Source organism: Hemiscyllium ocellatum, chromosome 10 (assembly GCF_020745735.1).
Source record: "Hemiscyllium ocellatum isolate sHemOce1 chromosome 10, sHemOce1.pat.X.cur, whole genome shotgun sequence".
NCBI lineage: Eukaryota > Metazoa > Chordata > Chondrichthyes > Orectolobiformes > Hemiscylliidae > Hemiscyllium > Hemiscyllium ocellatum.
Window position 1 is genome coordinate 94145758 of NC_083410.1, and position 24350 is coordinate 94170107.

Here is a 24350-nt window from a genome sequence, read left to right on the forward strand (position 1 = left end):
CAACATCCTTCCAATAGGAAGGAGATCAGAATTGCATGCAGTATTCCGACAGTGGCCTAACCAATGTCCTGTACAGCCGCAAAATGACCTCTCAACTCCTGTACTCAATACTCTGACCAATAAAGGAAAGCTTACTAAACACCTTCTTCACTATCCTATCTACCAGTGACTCCACTTTAAAGGAGCTATGAACCTGCACTGCAAGGTCTCTTTGTTCAACAACACTCCCTAGGACCTTACCATTCAGTGAATAAGTCCTGCTAAGATTTGCTTTTCCAAAATGCAGCCCCTCACATTTATCTAAATTAAACTCCATTTGCCATTTTTCAGCCCATTGGCCAATCTGATCAATATCTCATTGTAATCTGAGGTAACCTTCTTCACTGTCCACTACACCTCTAATTTTAGTGTCATCTGCAAACTTACTAACTATACCTCTTATTCTCACCTCCAAATCATTTATATAAATGATGAAAAGTAGTGGACCCAGAACCGATTATTGTGGCACTCCACTGGTCACAGGCCTCCAGTCTGAAAAACAATCCTCCACCCACCACCCTCTGTCTTCTACCGTTGAGCCAGTTCTGTATCCAAATAGCTAGTTCTCCCTGTATTCCATGAGATCTAATCTTGGTAACCGAGTAGCTGGTAGTTAGGATAGTGAAGAAGGCATTTGGTGTGCTTTCCTTTATTGGTCAGATCATTGAGTATAGGAGTTGGGAAGTCATTTTGCAACTGTACAGGACATTGGTTAGGCCACGTTTGGAATATTGCATGCAATTCTGGTCTCCTTCCTATCGGAAGGATGTTGTAAAACTTTAAAGGGTTCAGAAAAGATTTACAAGGATGTTGCCAGGATTGGAGGATTTGAGTCATAGAGAGAAGTTGAATAAGCTGGGGCTATTTTCCCTGGACCGTCGAAGGCTGAGGGGTGACCTCATAGAGGTTTACAAAATCATGAGGGGTGTGGATAGGGTAAATAGACGCTCCCTGGGGTGTGGGAGTCCAGAACTAGAGGGCATAGGTTTAGGGTAAGAGGGGAAAGATATAAAAGGGACCAAACGGGCAACTTTTTAATGCAGAGGGTGGTGTGTGTATGGAATGAGCTGCCAGAGGAAGTGGTGGAGGCCGGTACAATTGCAACATTTAAAAGGCACCCAGATGGGTATGTGAATAGGAAGGATTTAGCGGGATATGAGCAAGTCCTGGCAGGTGGGACCAGATTACGTTAAGACATCTGGTTGGCATGGACGAGTTGGTCCGAAAGATTTGTTTCCATGCTCTACGTCCCTGTGACTCTATGACATGTGACAATAATACAGTTGGTTCTGATATAATGAGATAGTTCTGTTCGCATGTGATCTTGCATTATAAGAAAATCGTGCAATAGCTGCACCATTTAAACTAATGAGGCCAGAATCACATTATAACCAATTCAGGTAAGGAAAATTCCCATTCTACAAAAAGCGTCTAAATTTGTCAATCGTATTAAAGCCAATTTGCGTTGAAGAAACACACATTATAGCAGAACCCGCTGTAAATCAAATCAAAACAAGTCAATCATATTGCTTCAAGAAACTCTCCTGCAGCATCTAACAAATCCCCACAACCCAATCTGGGTTCCTGGAACTAAGGGTGTCCCAATTAATATAGGGGAAGTTAAAATCATCCATCACAACATCCCTGTTACACAGTCATAAAGCAGGGAAATGGACCTTTTGGTCCAACTCATCCAAGTTGAACAAACATCCCAACCTAACCCAGTTCTGTTTGCCAGTACTTGGCCCATATCCGTCTAAACTCTTCCTATTCAAATTCTGATTTAGAACTTCCTCCTCTATTTCCTCTGGCACTCATTCCATCCTCTGTGTGAAAAAATTACCCCTCAGGTCCTTTTTAAATCTTTCCCCCTCACCTTAAATCTGTGCCCAATGGTTTTGGACTTGAATGCCAGATCATTGTTATTGGCCCAGATTTTGCAAAGATATGGTGAGATTTTGCCAGAGAATCCATGCATGTCAGGTAATGGGTTATCTCTACCCATCAATTAAACCTGTTTACTTCCAGTACCAGTTTTGAACTACCATTTATCAGGGTCTCAATAGATTTTGTCGGACCATTGCCTAAAACCTAGAGATGGAATCATTACCTTTTAACAATGTGCTTAAATTAACAATGTTTCAATTTTATTTCCTGAAGTAGTGCCTATGGAAATAAATTACAGCAGCAAAAATAGTGGAAAAGTTGATTCAATTTTGTTGCAGATATGAATTACTCAAAGAATTACAATTAAAGTTCATATTTATATTGATCACAAATACTCAAAGAAATAATGAATAGTTTGGGAATAAAATAAGTTGTCTCTACAACTTTATCATCTGCAATCTCAAGGAACATTGGAAAGGCAGTATCAAACTTGAAAGACTATGATTAGAGATTATTGTCAGGAATGTTCTAATGATGATGTAATAACTCACTTGGGAATGTGTGCTGATACTCAAGCCCCACTATCATGAGATCTTCACAAAAATTATAGATTTATCCAAAGTACACAAAGTTCCCAGTTAATCTGTCTGGTTGAATTAGATCAACAAAATATGCTGACCAGGTTCCTGTACATACAAGAACTACTATTTATTACAAATAAGAATGTTCTAACCAGAGGTAAATAGTGATGAATTATCAATCAATGACTGTCCTAGTTAAGACTTATATACACACATACAGATTGACACATAGGGAAAAAAAGAAGGGTATTAGTTGGTGGAGGAGAAAATACTAGCGAAATCATACTGTTCAATACCACCAGTCTGAAGGCTTAGATGAGATATTCCTTTTTCTTCACAAGACTTTCTGTTCTCTGAAGTCCTTCCTTCAAATTAGTTCACTATTTTGCGGTAGGCATAGGGTAATTGATAAACTAATTGTAAAGACTTTGAGTTATTGGTGAAAGGCAACAGCCTATAGCAATTGACTTTTTTCAAGTTTTGGTTACTTACTGCAAAGATAATCAGACCCTACTTCTTCCAATCTGGACACCTTATACCATTGTATTGTTTACACATATCAGCTATTCAGCTGACCAGTATCCAATCAGAAAGCTTTTGTCAGGCTATTGGCCTTTGGCATCAAAAACTGGTCATAATTGCAGAAAGTAATCAGTACGATGTTGCCCAACAAATCTCACTTTGCACACTCCTCCTAGTGCCAAGCCATCTTATCTCATCTTCCCTGCAATGTTTGTAAAACAACAGTGTAAACACAACTCACAATGAGTTCCAATAATTTGCTTTTAAACATGCAGCATTTTCTTTCCTATTTCTTGGTTTCAAAACAGTCCTTTTCCTAGTTTAGTGCACAAGATACAAAAAAAGTCCTTACAATCAGTATAAAGGAATTACCTTACTATTGTATGCCATTAAGCATACTCCTGGTGACTCTGCAGGATTTTGATTGATATATGGACGATATGTGAAAGATATATTGATGCATGGAGAAGACCACTTACACTGATTAAATAGGAATTTATAAATCAAAGCTCAGAGACTACACTTCCAACTCATGTTTCCACTTTTAGAAATAAACTAGCTGAAGTGTATGAGTTCACCAAAAAAAACTTGTAAAGTGTTTGACAAACAAATAAAACTACAAATAAACAGGCTAAGAGTCTGAATTTTTTGCTGGAAACAAAATGTTAGTTTTATTACTGGTCTCTGAGAACAATTAAAAAGCAAAGTTCATTGGACTTTTCTCAATTAAAAAGAAATCCAGTGATATGAATGATGTCGTAAGTATTCTACAAAGGAGGAAAATTTTGAGTGTGACACATTAATATGTCAAGGAGATATAATGACAGGGAGGATAGTCAGAAAGTGTAATTAAAGTTTTGGCGTGGAAATGTATCATCGGATTTTTACTTTTGTTGAGCTAAATTTCTGGAACTCCCTCCCTTGTAGCACTGTGGGTGTAACTGCATTTGAAAGACTGTAGAAGTTCAAACAAGTGACTCACCACCAACTTCTCAAGACCAATTAGGTATTGTCTTCAATGGTGACCTTGATTGTCTGTAATATCGCTGTTATCAATTAGATCAGCATCAACAGGAACAGCTGAATTATGAGATCTAATGCTTGTATTAATGTGGTGTTGCTACTAGTTCAGGACTTCCTAGTAATATTCACATTATTTAATAACGCTGTCCCTGTTAATGCTGGTGTTTCTGTTGTTCTAACTGGCCTTATTAAATTTTGCAGTTCATTTGAAAATAATGCACTATTTAGTAGTGCTGTTGTTGCTATTAACACAAGTATTACTGTTGCTGCAGTTTTTATTCACTCTTTTAGCCATTTCTATTATTTCTGTTATTCTGATTTAAACTGGCTATTTCTATCAGTTCTATTTGCGTACTAAATCTGTATTACTGTAATAACAACTGGAATATATATTGCATCTTTAGCATAGCTGACAGTAGCATTATCAAAGAAAATTTCACACCAAAGCACATGAAGAGATATAAAGACGTGAAGTTGATTTTAAGAAGCTCGCTAAGGGAGAAGAAAGCACTAGAGAGATTTAAGGAGAGAATGTCAGAGCTTACAGCCTAGACAACTGAAGGCATGACCATTAATTATTAAAATCAGGAACATAAAGAGCCAAAAACTGAAAAGTGTTGAGCTCTTGGATTGTTACAGGACTGGAGGAGATATAGGGAGCTTTTGGATTGGTTATAGGACTGGAGGAAATATAGTCACAAAGTGTGACGCTGGAAAACCACAGCAAGTCAGGTAGCATCTGCGGAGCAGGAGTGTTGACATTTCAGGCATAAGCCCATCATCAGGGGGGTGAGGTAATGGGACAATTTTTGCACTGGGGTATTACCTATCCGGTCAGACAATGCAGGTCAGTGAGCATGAATGGGTAGTGGGGTAGCAATAATGTTGATAATGAGTTCATTGTAATTTATTCATTTGAAAGTGTTGGAATATACTAAAGCCCTCCAGTTGACAAAGTGAGGGCTCCAGAAGCACTTGAACAGAGGTGGGGTTGGAGAGAGCCGCTTTAAGGGTGTTGAAGTAGGTGCTGCTCGTCTTCCGGCTGGCATTACTATCAACCCAACTTATCCCATTCATGCTGGCAGGGCTGCTGGTGCTATGAATGCTGGTTGCTGCACCTCAGGCTGGTGCAGCATTTTCTTCCAAGAAAGAAAAATCTACCCCCCCCCCCCAAAAAAAACACACAACCGCCCAATAATTCATGTCGGTTGCTGCAGTCCCCATGGTTCCTCCTGTGAGTATTAGTGCTGCTGAGGAGCATTAATGCTGACTGGGAGTATCAGTGGTGCTGTGCATGTTAATAGCTTGGTGCTGGTGTTAATCCTGTTGCTGCCTCAGGTGCTCGCTGACATCCGGGTGTGTGCGCAGGCGCGGTGCTGCGGTTGGGAGGAGGAGGAGTACGGTTGTGGTGGGGGGGGGAGGGGAGACCGGTGGCTGCGTTTCCGTGTCCCGGGGAAGAGAGGGATATCTAGGGAGAGGGAGGGGGGGAGAGGATAGGAAGAAGGTGTGAGTGTGAGAGAGAGAGAGAGAGAGAGAGGGGGGGACGGTGCTGGGGTGGCACGAGCCAGCTGCGAGGCCTGTAGCTCAGCCCCTCACACCCACCGACAAGAGGGAGAGGGGGGGCAAACGGCGCTGAGGGAGGGGGGTCCGACCCCGACCTGACCCCTCCCCCCCCCCCCCACACACCCCCCCCCCCCCCGACATGTGAGAGGCGGAGGCGAGCAGGCACAGAGCGAGGGCACCATGAAGAAGTTCAACATCAGGAAGGTGCTGGACGGCCTGACGGCAGCGGCCGCCGCCTCGTCCTCCTCGTCGCAGCCCTGCCAGCGGCCGCCCGACAGCGACATCGTCGAGACCCTGTGCTCCGAACACTTCCAGCTCTGCAAAGTGAGTGCGGCCCCCACCCCCCCCCCCCCCCCCCGTGCACCGGCCCTTCACCCACCCACCTACCCGCCTCGCGCTAACCGTCCCCCGGCCAGGGTAACCGGCGGAGGCCGACCTTCCCGGACCCAACCACAGCCTCCCGTCCCCGGGTCCCCGGCTGATTCAGCATTTGAAAGGTTGGGGGTGGGGGGGAAGGCGCGTGCGGTCTGCCCTCAGGCACCGCGACCGTTATCACTGAGTGATGAGGTTGGACGGCACCATCTTCTCTCCCCCCCCCCTCATGACAGCGCTGTTTGTGTGACCCTGACCCGCTGGCTGTCTGCCCTGCCACCCGCCGGTGCTGGCCCAGTCTCTCTCACGCAGCATGACCCTTCTCCTCAACTCCCCCCCCCCCCCCCCCCCCCCCACACACACCCACACCCACACCCACCTAATCATCACCCCCCAGCACCCACCTAATCATCACCCCCCCAGCACCCACCTAATCATCAGCACCCACCTAATCATCACCCCCCCAGCACCCACCTAATCATCACCCACCCCCAGCACCCACCTAATCATCAGCCCCCCAGCACCCACCTAATCATCACCCCACCTAATCATCACCCACCCCAGCACCCACCTAATCATCAGCCCCCCAGCACACACCCACATAAACATCACCCCCACACACACCCACGAAAACCACACTCTTCCCCCCCCCCCACACACATACCCCGCGTAATCCAGACTCCCCCATGTAAACCACACTCCCACACACACCCCCTGTGTAAACCACACTTCCCCCACACCCCCCCGTGTAAACCACACTTCCCCCACGCCCCCCGTGTAAACCATACTCCCCCACACCCCCCCGCGTAAACCATACTCCCCCACACCCCCCGCATAAACCATACTCCCCCATACACCCCCCCGTAAACCACACACCCCTACACACACCCCCGCATAAACCACCCTCCCCCATACACCCCACCCTGCGTAACACCCCCCCGCGTAAACCACACTCCCCCATACACCCGCCCGCGTAAACCACACTCCCCCACACACCCTCCCTGCGTAAACCACACTCCCCCACACACCCCATCCTGCGTAAACCACACTCCCCCACACACACCCTTGCGTAAACCACACTCCCCCACACACCCGCCCACGTAAACCACACTCCCCACACACACCTGCATAAATGTCACCGCCCCCCCCCCCACACCCACGTAAACGTCACCCCCTGCGCGCACACCCACGTAAACCATACCCCCATGCTTACCCCCCCACCCCCCACACACACACACCAACATAAACTTCCTCCCTCAAGCTGCACCCCACATACACCCTGCCCCATTGCTGGAACTTTCCTTGGCACTTGCTGCCTCCCCTTGTTGCCCACATCCCTCCCCTCGCCATCCCCTGCCCACACCTGGCCGCTGTCCAGCTCCACAGCCTCCTCCACGTCTCCCCTCTCCATATCCCTCCCTGTTACCACCCACCACCGTCCCTCCCCGTTACCACCCACCACCGTCCATCCCCGTTCCCTCCCACCACCGTCCCTCCCCGTGTCACCCCCTCTTCTCCCCCCCCCCACCGTTCCCACCTCTTCCCCCCCCCCCACCGTTTCCCCCCTCCCCTCCCACGTTGCCCCCCACTGTTTCCCCCTCCCCTTCTCTCCCATAACATCTCTCCCCTTGCTCCTCTTCTCTCCCCCACTCGACACATCCATTCTCTCGCTTCCCTCCCCCCGCAACCCCCTTCTCTCCCCTTCATCTCCTTGCGATATCGCTTCTCTGGTCCCCGTCCCTTCTCAAACCCCCACCCCAACAGACGCCACACCTCCCCTGTGTCGCCCACTCCCTGGCCTCCAATATATCCCTCTCCCTCCCTCGCCCTCAACATATCTCTGCTACATGCCCCCGATGTCCCACTTGCTCCACCCCGCCTGAGCCCCATTCACTCCATCCCCCATGCCCCCAACGCCCTGGTGTCGCCACCCTGTCTGTCCCCAGTGTCCTACTTGCTCCACCCCCTGCCCCGCTCTCTCTGCCCCCTCCAACCCCCTGCCCCCAGTGCCCCACTGTGTGTGCCATCTTGGCCCCCTTCTCTCCATTCCCAACGTCCCCCCCTCCTCTCAATTAGCGCCAGCCTTCTCGCTGAACCCAGTCTTTGAGTTTGTGCAAGCTTTGGATTTTTTTCCTCTGATCCTGTTGAAATTATTTCTATTTGCATGCATGCCCCACCTCTGCTCCCACACCTCTCATCTTTATTCCCTCCCCAAATTGCTGTTCAGTCCCCAACTGAACTCTCTGTATTCATGCCTGGTAAAACCCAAATCCCTCCTGTTTAATTCCCAATTTAGTCCTGTTTATTTCCAATTCTATCCTGGATTGTGTTGTCTCTGTCGTCTGTTAATCTCCATTTTCTCCCACATGTATTTGGGTTATTTTGCTCCTACTTGTGGTGTCAGACGGTTCGTCATGGATTTCCATATCAGCCTTCAGCCATGGCTTTTGATCCAGTGCAGAAAATCCTGGCAATTGGAACTCAGTCGGGATCTTTGCGACTGTATCCTTTAACAACTGTCAGTGAAATATTGCTGAGCTTCAGGTGCTTCACGTAGTGCCCTTGGTACCTTGTTTTATCCACTGGAAGAGCTGGCAACGCATTCTGTGCCCCCTTGCCTCTTTGGCACAGTGATGACATTGAATGGTGCATGGACCATTGACATGCTACGTTTCTCCTGTTACAGCAATGAAGACGTACAGGAAAAATCCTTTTTTGCTTGTCAGTCAATGGAGGTAATGCCTTGCCATTTGGCTTGTCATTGTATCTGTTTGTCAGTTCTGTGTTCATCTGTTGTGTAGCAATTAGTCTATGACTTACCCGTTGTATTTATTATGGATTCCAGTTGTCAGACTTTAAGCTGTGTGGCCTGCGTCTTTTGTCAGTTACATATTGTGCATATACAAGCTTTGGTAGTTCAGTTCTGGTTGGTCATCTATGACTGACTCTATACAGCTGCCCCCCTCTGTGTATCATGTGCAATGTACCTCGTCATATTTTGCAACTGTGTGTGCATTGCAGCATGCTTTGTTTGCCGTCTCTTTTATATAAAAAAACAGAATGGCAAAAGATTGCACCTGTGACTGCAGTATTTATTCACAATTTTCTATGGTGTAGTTTCACATAATAGAACTCAAATGTTACACTATTGATGTGTTTGCATTTACAGCATGGGCTGGCTAGTGGAATGTTGTAGTGAACTCAGGAATTGTTTTTCCTTAAAAGTAAATTTTTGGGATTATTGAAATCTTAGGGCAGCTTGAATTCATTTTGTTTGGCTGGCTGATTCTGGTTGCTTGTCATAAAATATGTCATTAGTCACACTTTTTTAAAATAAGAAAGCATCCGTTTGTAAATTCCTTGTGTAGTTAAATGGGAACTAGGGATGTGTATGTCTGTGGTGATGAATAGAAGAAGCTTCTTTATTGCTACCTATGTTCTAATTTATACCAAGCCTCATTCATTCATCAATTCTATTCTTGAAGAACCTTGATTTTTGAAAATGCTCATCCTATGCCCCAGTCCATTCATGGACTTGCCCCTTCTATCCTTGTAACTACCTTGAGTGCTATAAACTTGAGGTTTGTGCCCTTCCAATTCTGGATCTCCGATTTACATTATGCTATCATTGATTATCGCCCAGTGGCCAAGAGCTGATATTCTGGAATTCTGTCCATAAAAGCTTCTGCTTGCATCTGCTTCTCCACTTTTCTCTCCCAATTTGAAATTCTTCTTAAAATCTACATATATGGCCATACATTTTGAATGCCTGTCTTTCATTCTTTTGAATGGCTCTGTGACCATTTTTGTTCAGTGATCCTGAAATGGTTTAGGATGTTTTACTTTCTGCTGTCCCCATCGTTAACATCATCAAAACATCAGATGACATGTGAATGACGCTAACCCTCTTATCACCACTTGTTTCAACACTCCACTGTTTTCACAAATCTTCTCCAAGATCTCAAACTCCACTGTTTCTAAATTATCTGACATCCAAAATTGTTTGAAAAGCAGTTTTCTCCTGTTGGATATTGAGATGACCATAGCTGTTGTATTTGGTCCCTGCACAAACTTGGTTCCCTAGCCATTGATTCCCCGCAACGCCCTATCGGCAGAAACAGACTATTCACAACCGTGATGAAATATTCAATCTTGAGATTAGATGTGAGCTATTGCCAAGATTACCTAATTCCAGCTCTGAAACAATGTCCAAGCAGGCCTCAGTTGAAATCCTTATTATTGCCTTTTTGATGTTTTGTTTTCTGTCCTTCATCGTCTTGATATTATCCAAAGTTGTCAGTATCCAAACTCCCAGCAAGTCCCATTCACCTGTGAGCATGTGCATTCTTGATTTTCATTAGTTTCCATTTTAAATATTTTATCCATGTTTTCAGGTTCCTCCATGGTCCTGCCCTGATTTCTCTCTCTAATCTCCTTCAGCTACACAATATTCAGTGATATTTAATCCTTATGAATCTACTTCTTAGGCATCCTGATTTTTTAAAATTTACTTCACTGGTAGAAGCTGTGCCTTTGGTTGATGGACCCTGTTCTCTAATTTCTTCCTTAAACTGCACCATTTCGTTGCCTTTTTCTTCCTTTTAAGACACTTCTTAGAACCCACAGGTTTGACCAAGCTTTGAGTCAGCTTTCCCATTTTGACTTTGTGACACCAAATTTTTGACAATGCTGTCATAGAGATGTACAAGTATTCTGAGACATTTCACTACAGTAAAATCATATGCCAGTTGCTATTAAACGGACTACATAAATGCATTGGCCGTTACTGAACTGTCAGTTCTGGTGTCCTAATGTGTTGACCGAAGTTTAGCTATGACACTGAGTATCATAGTTCTACGTGCGATCACTACTCGGACCGTTAGAATTTTTTTCTGAATGTACTTTGTAATTGAAAAATATCATAGATCTTATCCTTTTTAATATTTAAAGTTGAAGCCAACCCCATCCATATGATTCAACTCCAAACAAGAAAGAAAATCAGTTAACTTTTGATGTTTTTTCTAAGATCACCCATTATCTGTATATTTTTTTAAAGTAATTTATTCTTCAAAATTACTCCTTAAACAAATTATTCATTCAAACCATTTGAAATTACACAGTTTCTTTTGTTTTTCTTTTCCTAATGCTTAGCTCCAAAATGGTTCCACACCAGTAATTTTGTTTGCTAAATAATGTAACCTTTCTCAATTTAATTTGATTTATTTTTCCATATGCAGTGCAATGCAGAACTTTCTCCTCCTTTATGACCAATTGACTCTTAATTTTTTTTTTGTTTCTCATGCTCTTCATTTTAAATCTGATCCTGCCACTTTGTGAAGTGGCCAAAACAGTTTCACTGTTATGTTATTTTATCCTTAAAGGAGATGCGACGCATAAAGTTAACTGAATTAGTCAATGGTCTGCTGAGAGCAGCATATAATGTGAAACGAGCTTTTTTGGTTTGGGTTTCCACCATTTCCTGAAGAGATATGTGCTTTGATTTTTGTTTGATGAAATGGGATTTGATGCCCCTCAATGGACCTTTTCGTACGTGCCAGGGATGGGTGGGGGCTCAGCAGCACTTGGGTTCAGGGCCCATGTGCATTGATTCTGGTTTTATTAACTCTCTCCAAACTGTGAGTTCACTGTTGATTGGACTGGAAGCACTTACACACATTAGTGTTTCGGATTCTGGAAGCACTGACTTGTGCAGTGGTTTGGAGCGCTGGGGCACTGAATTTTAAAGGCCTCTGGGCCTCTGACATGAGTGCACTCATGTCCCAGATTCACTGACTTGAGAGCCCATAGGTTTGGGATCCAGGGCTCTGGCTTTGCCAGGACATCATTTCAGAGATTGAGAGAGCCTTTGGTATCTTTTGAGGTGGTTTTCCAGAGTGAATATGGATTTTGAGTGGTGTTCCCCTGCCATCATTTGACCAGTCTGTCTTAAGACAAAGCAAAACATGCACACTTCACAGCTTATTGGAAGGCAATCATTTACATGCTGGGTTCTTTTAAACATGTTATTTCAACTAATTTCATTTCCTTTCTTGGCTAATTCAGCACCGTCCTGGTTAGTTATTTGCCACAGATTAGAAAGCTAGCAATCTGTCTGTGGACATTAAATATTATAAGCCTCTTTTTCTATTTCTGACAGTCTACCAAGCTCTCAAAACTTCAAATCATTCTATTTTAAGAATAGTGTTGGAATCACGTTAAGAAAAATAAGTTTAATGTTGGAATAAAGTGTTAAAACCATCATCTTTTAGGATTTTGAAACTGAGGGGCAAAGTGAAGCAAAATTATGTAAATTGAAATAATATTCAACATACTAAAGGTACAGATATGTTTGAAATGACTTTGATATATTGGGTGATTTGGTTGTGGTGGCTGGATAAATAATAACCTCTATATAAATGAAAGAATTCCACATTGTGCCAGATGGCCAGCATGTGGTTTTGTTTTTATAAAATTCCTTTTATTATTATAACTAGTGTTTTCCTCACCACTTTAATACTCTTTTACCTGCCCATCCCTCTTTGTTTCACATACCAAAAGTAAGAGGCTAGTGCACTCTTAGGATTTTATGATTTGGATATGGCTGCAGGGAGATGTACTTGAAGGTCTATCTATCTTCATTTCTTTCTCTACCTCTGAAGCTCTCCCTTTGCTTTCATTTCCTCATTTTCCCCTCACCATCACCAACAACACTGTCGCAGCTCCTATATGTTGTGAGGACAGGGGTTGCACCGACTTCCCATCAGTCTGCTGAAGATGTCAAACTGCAATGGCACAGATAGTTGGAGTGGATCAAACCAGCCTGAATGGGTAGTGTGCCATGTGCTACCTAGGACTTCAATCAAACCTCTACAATCAAATGGTCTGCTTGACATCATTGTGAATGTCAGCAAATAAAAGCTTGTTCTTCCTTGCTACTTCGACCTTCCCATCTATAAACCTGGACTGTGGAGACGTTGTCTTGTTCAACCTTGGACTGAGATTCAAATGCCAAATCCTATTCATCACCGAGACCACAAAACACATTTCTGCAGCTCTGCCTACTGAAATTGTTAGAACAGTTATTTGTGGCTATTTCACCTCCAGTTTCTCTTGCTGAAATTCTGTTAAGCACCATTTGAGTTTTGTACTTTAAAAATGTGTCATGACTCTGAGTTATTGTAGGATGTCCTTCCAATTGTGAAATTTCTGGGTAGCCATGTGCTGTAAAGTTATAATTGTTGAAAAGACTGGAATGGGTAAGTGTTAAGGCCACTGCTGTATGTTACTGAGCAATTAAAGTCTTGAAGAGTAGCTGAAAGGTAGGTTGGCTGATTTCAGCTGGAAGATAAAACCGTGGAACCTAAACTCCTCTACTCTGGGAGTCTAGATTATTCTTCATCCTTTTGAAGGAAGTGAGTAGAATTTTAGATTAGATGGATAGATGTTTGCACCGCTGAAGGAGGCCATTCATTCAATTGTATTTGTGTCATCTTTCTGCTACTGTGTGTGCATGCAAGCGAAGGTTTGCGTGAGTGTGAGAGTAGTTAGCGTGTGTGTGTGTGGTGCAATGGGGTCACCTGAAGTGTGACATGAATGCAAAATCCTGGTTGAGGCCATTCTCATGGGTATTGAACTTACCTAAGTGTTCTCATTGCCTGCAGGTTCTGCATTTTTTTGAGCAAAGTAGAATGTATCTGTAAATACAAATTTACCCCATGCGTGCAAGACATTGAGACAGTGAGTGTACATATGTGTGTGTGCAGGCTTCTCCTACGCCTTCACATACACCCCTACACACTCTCTCTCTCAGGTTTAAGATTAGATTAGATTACTTACTGTGCAAACTAACAAGTCCACATCTTGGCCTGTCCCAAAACACTTTTTTTTTTCTCTGCTTTAAATATTCACAGAAAATATGCTCAGGCCTCTGTCTCAGCCACACTCTGGAAACCATTTTGTGTTCTTAATTTATTGCAGAAAAAAATTTTTCTTAACCTCTCCTTGCTCTTGTAGTGACTAATTAGTGGCTGTCCAGCTAATCAAATAATCAAATAACCAGTGTACTTTTGAGGAGTGAAATCAAGTTATTAAGGAAAATGGATTGAACAGAGCACAGAGAGAACAGATGTTAATGTGAGGGAAGAAAATGAAACCTTATTTAAGTTGGAAGCGAAGAGTTCTGTAATTAGCTTCTGATCCAGTGGGTATTTCTGGATGGATGAATTACAATGGGTCAATGGCTTTTCTTGTCTGTAATTGTTATGCAGAAGGTGACGCATCTTGAATTAGATAAGTAGGGGTTGAAGAATAATAGGAGGAAGAGAATTTAAAGTGGTAATAAATCCTGGGATAGAGGACTAAAGCATATGAGACAGTACTGTTGTCTGTGACCACCATGATTTGACACAAGGCAATAACTTACATTTATGTTGAGCGTTTCATGGCCTTAGGATATCCTGAAAGTTTACTGATACTGGAATGTTCCTCTGCAGGATGTTTGAGGTAGGGGTGACTACCAATGCTCCTGCCAACTTCACCTGCAGGAAGTGCAGCCAGCTCCAGCTCCTCACAGGCCGCTTTAGGGAACTGGAGCTGGAGTTGGATGAACTGAGGATTATTCAAGAGGCTGAGAGGGTGATAGATAGAAGCTACAGGGACATAGTTACGCCAGAGAACAGAGGTTCGAGGTGGGAAGGGTAGGAAGCAGGCAGCGCAGGGATCCTCTGTGGTCGTTTCCCTCAACAATAAGTATACCACTTTGGATACTATTGGGGGCACGGCCTAGCAGGGGTAAGCTGCAGCGACTGGGTCTCTGGCACGAGGTCGGGCTCTGAGGCCCAGAAGGGAAAAGGGGAGAGGGGGAGAGCGCTATTTATAGGAGACTCTATGGTTCGAGGGACAGACAGGCGGTTCTGTGTACATGGGCGAGATTCTCGGATCGTTTGTTGCCTCCTGGGTGCCAGGGTCCGAGACATCTTGGACCATGTCTTCAGGATCCTTAAGGGGGAGGGTGTGCAGCCAGAAGTCGTGGTGCACATTGGCACCAACGACATAGGTAGGAAGAAGGGTGGGGAGGTCATTCAGGAGCTCAGAGTTAGGCTGGAAGCTAAAAGCAAGGACGGACAGAGTCGTCATCTCTGGGTTGTTGCTGGTGCCACGTAACAGTGAGGCAAGGAGTAGGGAGCGAGTGCAGTTGAACACGTGACTGTAAGGATGGTGTAGGAGGGAGGGCTTCAGGTATTTGGACAATTGGACTGCATTCTGGGGAAGGTGGGACCTGTATAAGCAGGACAGGTTGCACCTGAACCAGAGGGGCACCAATATCCTGGGAGGTAGGTTTGCTAGCACTCTTGGGGGGGGGGGGGGGGTTAAATTTATTTGGCAGGGGGTTGGGATCCGGACTTGTAGTCCAGTAAGTAGGTTAGCTGTTTTTCAGGATGTCCAAGAATGTAGGGAGGCTGTGGAGAAAGTAGAATGCTTGCGGACACAGAGATGGGCTCTAGTGTGAATACTTCAATGCAAGGAGTATCAGAAATAAGGTGGGTGAACTTGATGCATGCATCGGTACTTGGGACTACGATGTTGTGGCCATCACGGAAATGTGGATAGAAGAGGGACAGGAATGGTTGTTGGAGGTTCCTGGTTACGCATCCTTCAGTAAGCTTAGAGGGGGTGGTAAAAAAGGAGGGGGGGGTGACGTTGCTAATTAGAAATGGTATAATGGCTGCAGAAAGGCAGTTCGAGGGGGATCTGCCTTTGGAGGTAGTATGGGCTGAAGTCAGAAATATGAAAGGAGCAGTCACCTTGTTGGGTGTTTACTATAGGCCCCCCCAATAGCAGCAGAGATGTGGAGAAACAGATTGGGAAACAGATTTTGGAAAGGTGCAGAAGCCACAGGGTAGTAGTCATGGGCGATTTCAACTTCCCAAATATTGATTGGAAGCTCTTTAGATCAGGTAGATTGAACGGGGTGGTGTTTGTGCAATGTGTCCACGAAGCTTTTCTAACTCAGTATGTAGATTGTCTGACCAGAGGGGAGGCCATATTGGATTTGGTACTTGGTAACAAACCGGGACAAGTGATGGGCTTGTTAGTGTGAGCATTTTGTTGATGGTGACCACAATTCTGTGACTTTCACCTTGGTTATGGAGAGAGATAGGTGCGTACAACAGGGTAGGTTTTACAATTGGAGGAAGGGTAAATACGATGCTGCAAGACAGGATCTGAGGAGCATAAATTGGGAGCGTAGGCTGTCAGGGAAGGATGTCGTTGAAATGTAGAACTTTTTCAAGGAACAGATACGACGTGTCCTTGATGTGTAAGTACCTGTCGGCAGGAAAGAGATGGTCGTGTGAGGGAACCTTGGTTGACGAGGGAGGTTGAATGTCTTGTAAGGAGGAAGAAGGAGGCTTACATAAAGTTGAGAAAACAAGATTCAGACAGAGCGTTGGAGGGATACAGGATAGTCAGGAGGGAGCTAAAAAAGAGATTAGGAGAGCTATGAGAGGGCATGAAAAATCTTTGGCGGGTAGGATCAAGGATAACCCCAAGGCCTTTTATGCGTATGTGAAAAACATGAGAATGACAAGAATGAGGATAGGTCTGATCAAGGACAGTAGTGGGAGACTGTGTACTGAGTCGGAAGAGATAGGAGAGGTTTTGAATGAGTACTTTTCTTCAGTATTTACAAATGAGAGGGACCGTATTGTTGAAGAGGAGAGTATGAAACTGACTGGTAAGCTAGAGGAGATACTTGTTAGGAAGAAAGATGTGTTGGGCATTTTGAAAAACTTGAGGATAGACAAGTCCCCCGGGCCTGACGGGATATATCCTAGGATTATGTGGGAAGCTAGAGAGGAAATTGCAGAACCTTTGGCAATGATCTTTTCGTCTTCACTGTCAGTGGGGGTGTGCCCCTGTTGATAAAAAGGGAATAGGGATAACCCTGGGAATTATAGGCCAGTTAGTCTTACTTCGGTGGTAGGCAAAGTAATGGAAAGGGTACTGAGGGATAGGATTTATGAGTATCTGGAAAGACACTAGATTAGGGACAGCCAGCACGGATTTATGAGGGGCAGGTCTTGCCTTGCAAGTCTTATTGCATTCTTTGAGGAGGTGACCAAGCATGTGGATGAGGGTAGAGCAGTGGATGTAGTGTACATGGATTTTAGTAAGGCATTTGATAAGGTTCCCCATGGTAGACTTATGCGGAAAGTCAGGAGGCATGGGATAGTGGGAAGTTTGGCCAGTTGGATAGAGAACTGGTGAACTGGTCAAAGTCAGAGAGTGGTGGTAGATGGTAAATGTTCAGCCTGGAGCCCAGTTACAAGTGGAGTTCCGCAGGGATCAGTTCTGGGTCCTCTGCTGTTTGTAAGTTTTATTAATGACTTGTCAGAGGGAGTCGAAGGGTGGGTCAGTAAATTTGCAGACGATACGAAGATTGGTGGAATTGTGGATAGTGAGGAGGGCTGTTGTCGGCTGTAAAGGGACTTGGACATGATGCAGAGCTGGGCTGAGAAGTGTCAGATGGAGTTCAACCCTGTCATGTGTGAGGCTGTCTATTTTGGAAGGACAAATAAGAATGCGGAATACAGGGTTAACGGTAAGGTGGAGGAGCAGAGGGATCTTGGGGTCTATGTTCATAGATCTTTGAAAGTTGCCATTCAGGTGGATAGAGCTTGTAAGAAGGCCTATGGTGTATTAGTGTTCATTAGCAGAGGGATTGAATTCAAGAGTCATGAGGTGATGTTGCAGCTGCATAGGACCTTGGTAAGGCCACATTTGGAGTACTGTGTGCAGTTCTGGTCGCCTCATTTTAGGAAAGATGTGGAAGCTTTGGAGAGGGTGCAGACAAGATTTACCAGGATGTTGCCAGGAATGGAGAACCGGTCATACGAGGATAGGTTGAGAGTGCTAGGCCTTTTCTCATTGGAACGATGAAGGATGAGGGGTGACTTGATAGAGATTTACAAGATGATCAGGGGAATAGATAGAGCAGACAGTCAGAGACTTTTCCCCTGGGTACAACAGAGTGTTACAAGGGGACATAAATTTAAGGTGAAGGGTGGAAGGTATAGGGGGGATGTCAGGGATAGGTTCTTTACCCAGAGAGTGGTGGGGACATGGAATGCTATGCCTGTGGGAGTGGCAGAGTCAGAATCATTGGTGACCTTTAAGCGGCAGTTGGATAGATACATGGATAGATGTTTAGGCTAGGACAAATGTTTGGCACAACATCGTGGGCCGAAGGGCCTGTTCTGTACTGTATTGTTCTATGTTCTATAGTTATTGTTGTGATATAGGGAAATTGGGGCCAACTGTATAGCTGTTCAAACAGCATTTGATCATGCACGCAATTTGTTTTTTTGGGTATTAATATTGGTGATAATGTTGGTATATAATCTTGATGAGGGGCTCAAAGTGAATTCCTCTGAACTTAATTATGCATAGAATATTTTATCTTTACTTGAGAGAATATTTGGGGTCTTGGTTTAAGTTTTAACCAAAAACTGACAACTTTGGCAGTGCCCTTGGTGGTGCACATATTGTGCAACCAGGATTTCAATATGCACTCTATTAGCAATTACTTTTAATACCTTTTAAAGCATTGTAAAACAAAAACATGATACTAAATCACTGGGCAAGGAGCTATGAAGGGAGATTATCAAAAGCTTGGTCAGAAGTAACTTTTAAAGACCATCTTGAATGGTGGGAGGGGCACTGAGATTTGGGGAAGGCAATTTTCAGAGCTTAAATCCTTGAAAGCTGAATGTACAGTTGTCTGAAATGAAGGGAATTGAAATATGTAAAAATGACCAGAATTGGGGATATGTAGGGTTCAGATGGATTTTATGCAATTTTATAAGGCCAGATATGTTAACTTAGACCATGTAACACACATTTGCATTTGCTAAAATGGATATGTCCTCTTTTAGATTCCAGCAGTTGCTATCAGACTAGAACTTTACATATTTCAATATGCTCATCAATTTCAAACTGCATATTAAGCACCTCATGTACATCTATAACAAAATGTGATGTCTGCATGTGACAGTGTGCTGAATGCACAGATTTTCAATGTTTGACTTAAAATAGGCTGACATCTATCAAGACCTGTTCTTAATTCTTTGCCCGCAGTGATTAAATAGCATGCTTTCATGTTCAACATTTTAATCCATTTACTACATCCTGGCCCACGAGTGAAATTTATCCAAGTGCCACTGAAGATCTTTCTCCATTCCCTTGCCTACATGTTTATATATCGTCAGCAGACTTAGCCATTTCGCTTGCTAATGGGGTGAACAAGGGTCCATGCATAGATCCATTTGCAAATTCACTACTTACTTCCTCTCTGACAGTTCATTACGAGTTTCATATCTGCTTTAGATGCTTATTTTGGATCCATTATTATTGGTTGTCCTTGTTAAATGGATCCTGCGTCCCCTGTAATCGGGTGTACATGTACTTCTTTATGTGGTTAGTTAATATGACCTGGTGGACATAGAACCTGACAGAAAATGATGGGTTTAGAGATTTCTCTTATACTCCAATGTGCAAGCTCTGTGTCTACTGGAAAGCAGATTATTAACATTTTAGTTAGAGGACACTAAACTAATGTCTTCTAATCAAAATGTGTGACAGATTTCATTTGAAATTGAAGTTTTCTTTAAAATTCTATCACTTTTCTAACTCTCCTTGTAACTTCCAAAAATAATTTTTTTGATAAATTAGCACTTTGTGTAGGCCCAGCTTAACTGCAAATTAGCATTTTCTGAACTGGCTGACATTATCTTCTGAAAACCTTACTGACTGTTTGCACATGGTTTTGAATTTGAAGCAGTTTTTGTTTCAAGGAAGGAAGGGATAAACCAGAAAACTCGATTTTTGCTCTCCCAATACTCTGGGGCTTGGTTCGCTGGTCATCAATCTGAACTACCATCCCTTTGTTTGTGACTGTCTGACTAGCTCGAATCGTACAACCCACAAATGGAAGCCATTTCAATACTACATCCAATTCACTTGTCCAGTATGATCATAAACATCATTACCTCAAACTGATCATCATATGGGAAGTACAGATCTATTAGTTACTTTGGCCTGTCCAATTAATGAATCCAGTCAATGAACCAGATGTGAGTTAACCCTTGCTAGGTGGAATTAAATCTAAAGACATACTTACATAAATCTGAAATTCTTCCCAGACCAAACAGTCTCAAACTTGACAATAGTTTATCTTCTAGTTGTCATTATGGTGGCACTTCTGCTCCATGTCTAATTTATCCTAATAGGCAATATTCCTATTGGATTGCATCTCAAAGAATACCAGTAAGCTTGAAAGGCTTGGCTAATTGCAACTTATTTAAGCTGAATACTGCTGGAGAACATGTACTCTTTATCTGTTCATTTATAGCAGCATTTATAGCTTTTGTGGAACCTGATATGAAGAGTCCATTAAATATATCTTGTCATAATCTAAGGATTTGGAATGGTTAGGTTCAATTTATTCTTCAGTGGCTTCATTTTCTTTTCAAACTTCCTGTTTCCTATTTTGAATACTGTATCAATTGTGATTCTCCCATTTCATCCTGTTCTCATGTTTCCTTGCATCACTGTATAAACTTTGATTTTTCTATGGGTTACATTCAGCCTTAGTAATCCATTTCTCTGTGTGTAGCTGTGAGTTTCATTTTATCTTGCTTTTCGTATAATGATGTTAATGTCTTACATTTCTTCAGTATTTGTCAATCCATTTTACTATTTCTGGGGTCTGTTTTCCATATTTAAGTTTCTACAAGTGCCTTCTTTTGAAAAAATATTAAATCTTAATGATTTCAAATCACTAAATCGTGGGCCAACATCTGCCTTCAGGCCATTAACCAGTTCGTACTATCCCTACACTGCAGATGGAGGTGAAAAGACCCATCGACTCTGCACTAACCCTCAGAGCGTCCCACCCGGACCCTGACACCACCCCTCCAACTGGACCCTATCCCCTACACTTCCCATTCAACCTGCATATCCATAGACACTACAGGACAATTTAGCATGACCAATCCACCTAACCTGCACATCTTTGGATGTACTGTAAATTGGATGTAAGTTTGCTTGCTGAGCTGGAAGGTTCATTTTCAGACGTTTCATCATCATACTAGGTAACATCAGTGAGCCTCCAGTGAAACACAGGTGTTAGTGACCCGCTCTCTATTTGTGCTTAGGTTTCCTTAGGTTACCCAAGGAAACCTAAACACAAACAGAAAGAGGGTCACTAACACCAGGGCTAACTGGAGGCTCACTGATGTTACCTAGTATGATGATGAAACGTCTGAAAATGAACCCTGCAGCTCAGCAAGCAAACTTACTTACATAACCTCAACCTGAGCTACAAACCTTCTCAAAACACTACTGTAAAATGGGGTGGCATGGTGGCACAGTGGTTAACCCTGCTGCCTCATAGTGTCAGGAACCTGGGCTCAATTCCAGTTCTGAGGGTCACAAAGTTCCAAACTCAGTGTAACCTTAATTTCAGCTGTTTGCTTTAGAAATTGTACTGGGAAATCTGTTTGTGTTTTCTGCCTCATGTTCTGGATAATGTTACTGTCCTAACCATATCTCCTCTTCCTCCTCTCCTGCCCCATAATTTTCTGTAACCGCCCTTAGCATCTGCTTTCTTTGTGCTGACAGATACCAACGAACACCTTGTGCTTATCACTCATTTCTTTGTGGATTTCAGATCTGCAGCAGACAGTCTTTGTTCTCAGAGTCTGAGTTGAGTTAAACAAGGATCGTTACCTAATCTGTAGTGAATTATAGATCGCTTAATCACAGGAATGGAGTGGAGGTGCAGTATCTTAGGCTTGGTTTTGTATAACAAAGCAGGAGTAGTGAGTCATGATTTTAAGAGAAAAACACTGAGAAGCAATGCCATAACCTGATTGGTGTTGGAACTGATAAAGCTGAAAAAAGGCGTTCAAGATAAACGGGTTGGACTAGAAATAAGCTAATTTCAGTATGATCGGAAAGGACTGAGTACAGATCGCTTGATGTTCTATTTACTTTTCCAAACTGTAAGCCAGTCATGGGTGATATTTGTCTGAGATGTTGAGGTGCAGATTTCAGAAAGATTTTGACTTGAGAAATCCAGATGTCCATGGATCAGTAGATTAGAGTAAAAGTTATAATTTAGACACATGCAGTGGAATAATACTGAAGAATGGAAGTTATAAAAATTTGTAGAAAGAAAGGGGAAACCTGGCTACTATGTTATATGCATGACAAGCAATTAACATAAATTTCTGAATGAATTCTCCGAGCATTCAAGTGAAGGGATAATCAAGAGTTTGGGTAAGGGGTGGTGGCCATTAAGCCACAGGGTGCCATCTTCTACAAAATGTAGAAGTGGGGCATGTGCAATGTGCTGATTCGATCTGCTGGATAACGTCATATCCTGGATTGCCATTGAATATTAAGTTGCAGGGGATTGGACTAGAGGCACAGATGTGTGTGAAGAAGAAATGGTTGTATAAACCAAACTGGAACCTGAGCTTTTTAATTAGGAACCTGAATATAAAAGGAATTTAAAGATTTCAAGTGATTTTGGTTAAGGCATAGTAGTTTTGGTAGTTCGTTCATTTCTGGTATTCAGTTGCAGTATCCACTATAGGAAGTGTAACCTGAAGATTTATTACATTGGTGCTCAGGAAGTTACATTTAAGTTACAAAGTGAGGTTTGAAGCATTGTCTCTTTTATTTGTAGAAGAGAAGTTTGGGGATGGTGAGAGTAGTGGGTTTCAAAATTTATAGAAGTTGTGGCGAATGTAAGCAGTTGAAAGATTGCTTCCACTGGTTGGTGTAATTATTAAAAGTATAAAGGGCAAATTAGGAATATTTTTACTGATTTGACATGAACTATTTAATCAGAAGATATTACATCTGCTAAAGCAGGATTGGATAAGAGTTTAAAGAATACAGAAGGTGAATGGTGTTTGTGTTAATACTGCTCTGTGTTGTAATCATACTTCTATCTGTAAGGCTTTGCATTCTTTGCTGAAGACCTTTTCTATAGTTGCTGTGTCATTCAGTATCAATAAACAGCTATTCCACTTGGCTATAGTTCTTGGCCATTATCTGACATCATCCGTGATTTTGGATTTTAGTGATGTCAATATTCTCATTAGAGACATGCCTCTAATTCTGCTGTTTGTTTTCATATTTATTCGAGACAGTAGGGCCTGATCATATTTTGTTTTTAAAAAAAGTTGAATTGTTGCTAAATTCCAGCTGGGTCACGACAGCTTTTAAGGATTGGTGACCTATTGTCCTCTCCCAATTTGAGACAATCTGTAACCCTATTCCCAGTTTGTCACCTGTCCTAGAATTTGAAACCTTCCATTTTATTGCATCACTCTAATTGTATCTGATCATCTTTCCTTCCTAATTAATCCAATCATTGGAACTAGGGGGTAATAGTGGGAGATGTAGGAAGAGCGGTGATAAGATTGGAAGTGGGAGAGATAGAAACTCATGGTGTGATAGGAGAGACCGAAGAGGAGGATGTATATGAAAAACATTGAGGTTGCTGGAAGAGAAAGGAATTTGCACTCAAAATCAAGCAAATGAAAGACATACAAAAATGGAGTGGAAGGTGCTATGGATGGGAGGGAGAGACGTTTTGGAGAAGTTGAGAGTTTGATTTTTATCTTAAGCTCGTTCTGAGTGCAGGTGACTTGGGATGTTGAAACAGTATTTTTTTAATCCTGAGCTCAGATTTTGACCCTGAAATTGGTCAAGTCATCTTGGTTTGCCCCACAGAATATAATGACAATATTTCAGTCTTGCTTTCTACTCCTTGGGAAAATTTTGTTATTATCAATTATCCGTATCCGTGGTTCTGCTCTTTCCCCTAGCCATCTCTGCCCCCAAATGACATCTCCACTGTACTCCTTTATTTCTAGGACTAGCCAGCTTGGATGAAATAGAGTTCAGTGCAGTTTGATGCTTCTAGCTCTCATGATCCCATGCAGTACAGCCCCCTCCCTCAGTATTTGGATGAATTGGTTTTCTCCATTTTTGCCATGACCCAGACACCACCTCTAATCCCATGTGTATTATAAAATGAAAGGCTCCTGTATTGAGTAGCAATTTTTACTTCGACAATTTCCAGTAAAAAAGAATCCAAACATCTTTCCCTGATATTCAGTGGCATACCATTGCTGAACCAGCAATATCCTAGTAGTTACCATTTGCCAGAAACTGAACTTAACCAGCCATATTATAAGTACAGCGCAGCAGGTCAGGTAGCATCCAAGAAGCAGGAGTGTCGACATTTCGGGTATGAGCCCTTCTTCAGGAATGAGGAGAATGTGC

The 24350-nt window shown here is 43.0% G+C and overlaps 1 protein-coding gene across 7 annotated transcripts in view; it reads left to right on the plus strand.

The window, feature by feature from the left end:
• Positions 1–5551: 5551 nt before the first annotated feature.
• Positions 5552–24350, plus strand: part of stxbp5a (syntaxin binding protein 5a (tomosyn)) — a 231444-nt gene continuing 212645 nt past the window's right edge. For all 7 annotated transcript variants that reach the window (XM_060831736.1, XM_060831737.1, XM_060831741.1 and 4 more), the window contains exons 1-2: positions 5552–5939; positions 8392–8489. In XM_060831736.1, the coding sequence (XP_060687719.1) occupies positions 5796–5939; positions 8392–8489 (242 nt within the window). In that variant the 5' untranslated portion in view covers positions 5552–5795. The remainder of the gene's footprint in view (positions 5940–8391; positions 8490–24350) is intronic.